General features: G+C 36.0%; 1 protein-coding gene across 2 annotated transcripts; it reads right to left on the bottom strand.

Annotated features, from left to right (window-relative positions):
- Positions 1-1,421: 1,421 nt before the first annotated feature.
- On the bottom strand, positions 1,422-7,648 carry LOC120071370 (ENTH/ANTH/VHS superfamily protein). Of its 2 annotated transcripts, none has more exons than XM_039023616.2 (16): positions 7,405-7,648; positions 6,686-6,809; positions 6,539-6,608; positions 6,264-6,361; positions 5,560-5,701; positions 5,372-5,472; positions 4,167-4,250; positions 3,963-4,013; positions 3,798-3,863; positions 3,657-3,722; positions 3,483-3,563; positions 3,317-3,394; positions 2,964-3,131; positions 2,649-2,727; positions 2,294-2,412; positions 1,422-2,073 (listed from the first exon to the last, which is right to left on the bottom strand). In XM_039023616.2, exons 2-16 carry the CDS (start codon positions 6,782-6,784, stop codon positions 1,711-1,713), a joined length of 1,665 nt encoding a protein of 554 aa, XP_038879544.1. In that variant the 5' UTR covers positions 6,785-6,809; positions 7,405-7,648; the 3' UTR covers positions 1,422-1,710. The 2 variants fall into 2 exon arrangements, with proteins under 2 accessions (XP_038879544.1, XP_090167453.1); XM_090311327.1 differs by having other exon boundaries at positions 6,686-6,797; positions 7,405-7,617.
- Positions 7,649-8,075: the final 427 nt, after the last annotated feature.

The following is an 8,075-nucleotide window of genomic DNA, read 5'->3' as shown; positions in this document are numbered from 1 at the left end:
CTATTTTTCACTCGTTCTGGAAAAATGTTCAAGAAAAAAAATCATTTTATCACTTTTTTTTTGTTATATGTTTCATACTTTTCAACTACATACATACTTTTGTCTAAATATTCTTAATATTCATTTGATATGTGAATTCATTACGTATAAATATTGCACTTAATGTAGACAAAATAATATTTTTTATATAATCAACCACCCTACAACATACTTTACAGTCATCAGTCTTATAGTAATCGAAAGTATTTATCGAAGATGATTTTTGGAGTTTGTAGCTAGAGGTAATTGTCAGAGCCTGAAGTTGGTCACATGAAGGTGTATTGGAGTTGATTGTCGAAATTTATCACCGAAGGTGGTTTTCAAATCCCAGAGTTGGTCAGACGAAAGTGGTCATCGAAGTTGATCATCGAATATGATTTTCGCTGAAAATTATACTCGGAGGTGACTGTTGGAGCCCAAAGTTAGTCTCATGAAGATGGTATTAGAATTGGTTGTCGAACTTTATCGACGAAGATGGTTGTCGAAGCCTCGAGTTGGTAGTCGAAGTTGCTTACTCAACGGTGATCATCAAAGATGATTTTCATCAGAATTTATAGTCAAAAGTGGTTGTCGGAACCTACAAAGGTGGTTGTCGGAGATAGAACCAATTTGTCGTCGGAGTTGGTAATGCGAAGGTGGTCGTCAAAGTTGGGTCACCGGAGGTGGTTGTCAGAGGCCAGAATTGGTTGTCGGAGTTGGTCACATGAATTTTGTCGAAGCTTGAAATTGGTCGCTGGAGCTGTCATCGGAGGTGGTTGTCGGAGTCCAGATTTTGTTGCCGGAATTGTCCTCGAAGGTGGTTGTCGAAACCCAAAATTAGTCGTCGGAGTTGCGATCGATGGTTGATGACTCCGGAGATGGTTGCCAAAGTTTTCATCAAAGATCGTTGCCAGAGTCCGGAGTTAGTTCTCAAAATGTGACTGTGATCGTGGAACCACTGAAAACATGGAAAGAAATGAGAGTTGAGATGAATTGGTAAATTATACCAACTCAACTCCAACAACATTTAAAGTTTGTGGGCCAAACAATGAGTTGTATATTATATCAACTCAACTCATGTTGGTGAGCCAAACACTCCCTTAATGAGAACCACAAAGACCTTCTCTCTTGTCTTTTATCATTTTTTCCTTTTTTATTTTTTTAATTTTTAATTTTTTAATTTTTTATTTTTGGTTATTGCAATGTTTGCCGAGAACGATATGAATATTCCGGGGCATAAGATGACAATCCAGAACAATTCCTTGAGGATAAATAACAACGTAGGTTTTAAATAAATTTGCTACATATTGATTTTACAGAGTCCTACATGAATAAGAAAGAAGGAACAGCCTACTTAAAGAGAGGGGAAAAAGACAAAAGCAAAAAAAAAAAAAAAACAAAAACAAAACAAAATCTTAAAATTTCCTGCTTAATCCTTCACAATAGTGAAGCAGGTTGCTAACAATTTTGCCAAGTATCTAAAACATTATTACCATCTCTCATGACACAAATAATCAATCAAAGCCCTGTCTCACTAGTTATTATCAAAAGAATCTCATCCTAGCTAAGCTAAACTTAAACTACTGCACATACACAACATATTGTACATCTGTATACTTGATATTTAGCAGTCCCCAATCCAAGAATGATTGATCATTAACATTCCTATCAGAGTAAACTCTTTGAATGATGTTAAATGAGACCATATGGATTGGAAGTATGAACGGGCATACCCGGACCGTAGTGGTAGGCGTTGGTCCCATGAGGATTTCCAAAAGGATTTGACTGTTGTGGTGGAGGGGTCGTCATCATCATCTGCTGCTGCTGCTGCTGAAACATGAAAGCTTGCTGCTGGTTGGCCATAGCTGCCATTTGTACTGAATGAGGTGCAGCCACCGCAGTCGAGGCAAAAAAGGGATCGTGGATTGGCTGTTGTTGCATCATGGCACCATGCACTGGGACTGGCTCCCATGGATTGTAACTCACGTTCTGATTGTTTCTTCTGATTGCATCATCATATAAGCTGTCTAATGTAAGCAAGTCCAACCCTCCGGCCTTTGGAAATCAGTTCAAAGAAAATATTAGATCATAAAAAATTGGGCAAAGAGAGAATGGAACGTTGTTTAGAAGTCAGAGCAGTAGAAGATTAATGGTTTTCTGGACATATTTAGATGAAATGATAGAATGCAAGTCCAGAAATGTTACTGATTTACATCACTAGTATACACATCCAATATGCAGTCAAAATTTTATGTTTAGTGGATAAGATAAGTACCAATTTGCTTGTAGCAGCTACATTTTCGTTTGAGCTTGGTGCCATAACGAGTGCCAATTCCCAGCCTGTAGTTGCAGTACCATTAACTTGGCTTGGAGCAGTGGTGGTCTTTTGATCGGCTGAGATCACAAAAAGTAAAATTACATTCAGCTGACTCCACGTGTATACTAATTCCAATTACCATACACAAGCTTAAAATTTTAAAGTTCACCATTTCTTTACTGACTTTTAAATACAACTTCAAAAAATAATTGAAACATAATCACTTCAAATTTGGATTCTCCTGAACATATATGAATGGTTTTCTATTACTAATGAACTTTAAAGAAAATGCAGAACGAAAGAAGAGAACTACCAACTGGGACAATAGCCAACGCCAGAGAATTCTTCTCATCTAAATTGGAAGTAGTCTCGGGTACAGGATCGTTCAAACCCTAACCAAAAACAGATAATTATCTCAGACAATGTATTTCTAGAAAAATGATAATATAAATTCATTTTTTTGGGAAAAAAAATATATTTGTAATATGTATAGGTTAGTTTTATTTACTTAATAATGGATTAGTTTTATTTACTTAATAATGGACACTTTAGTGTTTGTTTATTTGAAATGTTAGTACGTCATAATCTACTAATATTGGGAGTAGATTAGCTAACAAAAGAAGCTTACCAACAAGTCAGGTTGTTCAGTCACGACTGGTTCTACTTTAACTGGTTCAGGTGGTGGGGGAGACGGGGCTGGTGGAGGTGCCACTGTTTGTTCCACTTGCACTGCTGGTTCCTTCTTGTACTCGATAGCCAAAACTTCTTTAGGGGCAGCCAGTTTATTATCAGCAACCTGCTTGTTTATTATGATGTAAGAAAAAGAGTTCAGGTGAATTTTAATAGAACATATTGGAATTAACTGATTATATGAGGGCGCAGAGAGCAAACAAAATGGGAAAGCAAAAAAAGGAGCAATGAATGAAAGACAAATAGTAAACAGGGGAACAAAAAAAAGGGGAGAGATAGAGACAAGCTGACCTGTTCCTTACGAACTGTTGAAACCCGTGGAGCTTCTCTTACATATTCTTCCATGGCTTGTAAAAATGATGCAGGGGGCTTCAAAATGGGCAAAGTAGACACAGAACTTAGTACTCTTATAGGGGAAAACATTGAAAAGACAGATAGCAGAGGGAGGAAAACATACCTGTTCAATCTTTATAAACTTCTCACCACGCGCAATATCAAGACTTTTACAAACTTCATAGAATTCGGAAAGCCTCTCTGCCTGCAAAAATGGAGAAAGTTATGCACCATGTCTATAAACTTTTATCTTGTGCACTACTATGGTTGATGAAAACGGCAAGCTCGGTGCCAGTACCTGCTGGCCAGCCCTCCTGTAAATATCCAGGGCTTTCATTGCATCTTGGCGTTGCATCTCAAAAAACTGAATATTTAGACCATGTTAGTTTCAGTTTTTGCATTTCAATCAATCTTATCAGACAATCAGATCAATTCTTACCTTGTCAACTAAATTGACTGTACCATCACTGATGGCCTGATAAATTTTGACGCTTTCAGAAACAACCTACAAAAAGGTAAAAGACATGAGAATGAGAAGGATCAACCCTGCAAACAAGTAAAGCTTTTTCAATGGGCATGCAAGATCATAAGAAGAGATTCCTACCAATGAAAGGGCCAGCTGAATTACAAAGTTATGAACTGCGGCTCCTTGTGGCTGCAGCGAAGTAAAAAATTGTTTAATAAATAATGAACTCCTGGAACTTTTTCTATTTAAAAATAAAAAACCACACATCATATTATTTTCAGTAATAAAAACCTACTCACTGGGAGATAATGACGTTTACCCAAATATAGGGTTATGAATTACCTGACAACCAAGTACCCGATACAGAAGCTCTTGTAATGCTGGCAACTGCTCAAGCAACTCAGCAGTGCCTAGATCTTTGGTTCTCTGCATCATTATCCATAAAATTATTAACTCAATGTAGCTGAAACATCATTCTCAATTATGAAACCCACACAGCAATAAGATGCAGCATATTGGTGACAGGCCTCTCGAGGAAACTTCCGACGCTCTATACTCTCTGAACTCAAGATGAGGTTCAAGCAAGCTTGGTCTCGTTATTTATCTTCTAGGGACTTGGGCTTTAAAAGGAACCATAAAGGAAAGGTTGCAGGTATGTCTCTCATTAGAAGCATCTGATCCTGTGGACAGGGAAACTGGGAGAGTTTGGAGCCATGATACTTCCAGTGCCTTTTCTTCTTTGTCCTCTTTGGTCAATCATACCATTTGACAAATCCAAAGCCATCCAAAGGATATTGAAAGATTTATTTGGAAATGAAGGTTTTGAAGGAAGTTAATTCCTTTCTCGGACTCTTTTCCATCACAAATCTATATCTTGGAGAGTATTTGTTTCAAAAAAAAGAAAGAAAAGGAAGAATTTCCTTAATCCCTTCTTTGTGCTTTCTATCTCACAAGGAACATGAAACCCTGGACCAACTTTCTTCCTTGTGCTCTTTTGCTACTACTTTGTTCACCTTCGTTTTCAAACAATGAATGGCTGTTGGTGCCACCATTGCAGTACTGGTGATTTTCTTATGCAAACTGCCCTTTTTCCGTCGGAGAGAGGAAGACCTTAAGGAGACTTGTGGTGGCAGCAGTTTTTTGGGCAAATTGGGTGGAGAGGCACAGGGATGCTTTTGAGGCAACATTTTCAACACCACAAGAGACTTTAAGAAAATCATTTTCTGGGTCTCCCTATGATATAATCTTTCTAAGGCTTTTCGTGATTAGTCATCTTTTAATAGGCAAGTACACGTGAAGAGTGCTTTGTGATTATTCATATAGGAGGTTCCCTCTTCCGCTTTTATATTATTCTTGAAGTAATAATATTTGTTTTTATTAAAAATTAAAAATAAGAAGAAAGAAGTCTTATATGTTTTTGATAAAAACGAGTTGGAGCATGTACCAACTGGGGAAGGAAGTAGAATTTTAATCTCCTAGAAAGAAAATTAAAAGATGAAATGAAAATAAAATTGATAGTTAACCAATTAAAGAAAGTATATCCTTACCGCACGATCTGTCTCAACATCATACTTCAGCACACGGAAACATTCCAACCTCTCCTCCAAAAACAAGGCATATGAACGTACCCAAGCAGAATAATCCCATGCTACATGCAGCACATGAAAAGTTTTAGATTGAGATTTTCATTCTTTTTAAATTATCTTTTTCAACTCTAGTGCCTTAGAGGATGTACCATTAGCACTGGAATCATCTTTAAAATGCGATAAATTAAGCATGTGGTTTCTTCTCCTGCCATAGTTAATGAGTTCTTCATGAAATGTGGGGTCCACTTCCCTCAAAGCACGATGGATAACAACCAAAGTTTTTAATGCAACCTACACAATGAAATCAGAATCCGTTAAACAAATTTAATAATCAAGCACTACAAATCTTAATTGGAGATGAAATCTAAACCCAAGCCATCTAAATTTGAAATATATAATGAACAAACTGTGGCCTGCAAATGTTACTTGTGTATCTTACATAAAGCAGTCTGATTAACACTATTCTAAATAACAGTTTCTATACTAATGTTACAGATTTGTTGGAGTTGCAAGATAAGTGATTATCAGCCCTAGTCAGAGGAACACTTTCTTGGTATTAACTAGACACCCTCAATTTCACGCCACAACAGATAGAGGTGCCTGTATTTATTTTACTTTCCCTAAGACTTTGCAAAGAGTGACAGAGTTGAAGTAATAGACTGCAATGTCAAATGTGACATTTACCAGCACTAGCATGCACAGTAATACAGCTGATGTAATCTCAAAAAGCTATAAAAAATTAAACATTCTAGTAGAACTTTGAAACAGGAAGATATATAATTCTTTTAATAGCAGTTGACTTGCAAAGAATGCAGATTTGTAATGCTTATGACGGGAAAACATGAAGACTTACTGCCCAATTATGTGTCTTAGATAATCTTCTTGCCAGAGCATGAATGCAATATGCAACATCAGCTCTAGGCCTCGTAGCTGAAATGGCTGCGAATATAGCTGCAAAGAAGTCCAAAACCATCTCTTATTGTAAGATTATGATTTCTATTATCGTATAACACCAGATAAAGAACCATATTGTCAAATAAAAATGTAAAGTTCAGATGAAGAAAGTGTGAAGACACATTCAATTGTACAAGAATATAACTATCTTGAGAAGGGCGTCAATGAACACACCTCGGATATGTTTTTCCTTAGCAGGACGTTCAACGTGATTTGTTGACTTAACTATAGCAATGTCTAACTCCTGAATTCAACACCACGCCAAGATCGTGAGATAGATCCTGGCTATTGAGAAAGCAATGAGAGTAGGACTTACAGTACCTTATAATCACTGTTAACTTTAGCTAATGAAACTGTGGTAGTATCCTTCAGGGCTCCCAGTGCTTTTCTAAAGCTGTTCTGTGTACCCCCACCTGACATTCTCTCTCCCTCGCTGTTAATAAACCTACAGCAAATTCAGTAATTTGATATGGTTCGCCTTGCGCAAACAAAAACTATACATATGCATTATGCATAAATCTTCATAAATAATTAACAGCACGATTCATCAATTGATCTGCCAATTCAAAGGCACCACTAAAGCAAATAGAAATCCGTCAGGGTAATAAAAAAAATCCGTCCATCAGCAATCTTTTCGCCGACACACAAAAAGTTAAAATTCCGGCAGGTAAAGCAAAATTTCAAAAAAACCGAATTAAAAAAGTAAAAACTCAAATCTCAAAACAATTATTTCTAAAGATACAGCATGAATTCATCAAATAAATATACATTTACTGTCATAGAAGACACAGATTGAAACGTCAATAAGCTCAAAAGGGAAAGGTTGGAATCGAACTGAACGACATAGATTGCACTAAACCTAACCCAAAACTGTGCCGTAACAACGATATATTAGGAAAATCAAACATAAACTAGATTGAATAGAAAGATCTAATCAAGTAGAGTACGATTCAACGCAACACAAAACCGAATCCACAGTTGGAGCTGAGTTGAGAAACACAAAATCAGAAACAAATAAAAGATCAAAGAACTCGATATACCTCAAACTGAATCGAGAAAGAGAGAAGACGGGGACGATCGGAGGTTAGTCTGCAACCAAAGAAAAGTCGAAAATGTGAAGCTCTCTATATGGTGGTCGTCGGCGTGTTACAGAGCTTTAACCATTTTTTTTTAAGTATTAATTTTTTTTTATCTACTTTTTAAATTTAATAATTATATTTTTTTTTTCTTTAAATCTGTCTCTTATAATCTTTGCTGTCAGAAAAATACGGAATTGTAAGAATTTGTACGCCGAAGTTAAAATGGGAAAGATTCTTCTATTACGCGCTCTCTCTAGTTCTTGCATCCTATCTTGAGATCTTGCCACGTGTTGACAAAGGTGATGATCTGTCATCCACGACTTTAGAATAAAGATTAATAAAATATTTGACTTACTAGGACTAGTTGAATTTCCTTTTTAAGCTAATATGCTTATTAATATATGATGTTTGATATTTAATCATGGATGATTATACTAGTGGTCATTTCAAAAAGGGTTTTGATAGTTTTTTTTTCCTTAAAAAATAAAAAATGGTTTTAATACTAAGATCATAATTAAGGGTAATTGCAACAAATAATATTTTCAAGACAAATAATTAAATATATGACAATATTTTTAAAAAAATTGTAAATATAAAAAAATTTGATAGACTCTATGTTGATAGACTCCTAT

Source organism: Benincasa hispida, chromosome 2 (genome assembly GCF_027475165.1).
Source record: "Benincasa hispida cultivar pf3 chromosome 2, pf3_genome.v1.1, whole genome shotgun sequence".
Taxonomy (NCBI): Eukaryota; Viridiplantae; Streptophyta; class Magnoliopsida; order Cucurbitales; family Cucurbitaceae; genus Benincasa; species Benincasa hispida.
The sequence above is the reverse complement of the archived record's forward strand: the minus strand, read 5'-3'. Positions and strand labels throughout refer to the sequence as shown.

Excerpts from the sequence above, each read along its gene's own strand:
- LOC120071370 (XM_039023616.2), bottom strand. The coding sequence starts at position 6,784 with ATGTCAGGTGGGGGTACACAGAACAGCTTTAGAAAAGCACTGGGAGCC. Across the intron at positions 6,362-6,538 it reads TAAGGAAAAACATATCCGAG|CTATATTCGCAGCCATTTCA; the intron begins GTGTGTTCATTG and ends ACTTCTTTGCAG. Across the intron at positions 2,074-2,293 it reads TAGCTGCTACAAGCAAATTG|GCCGGAGGGTTGGACTTGCT; the intron begins GTACTTATCTTA and ends TGATTTCCAAAG.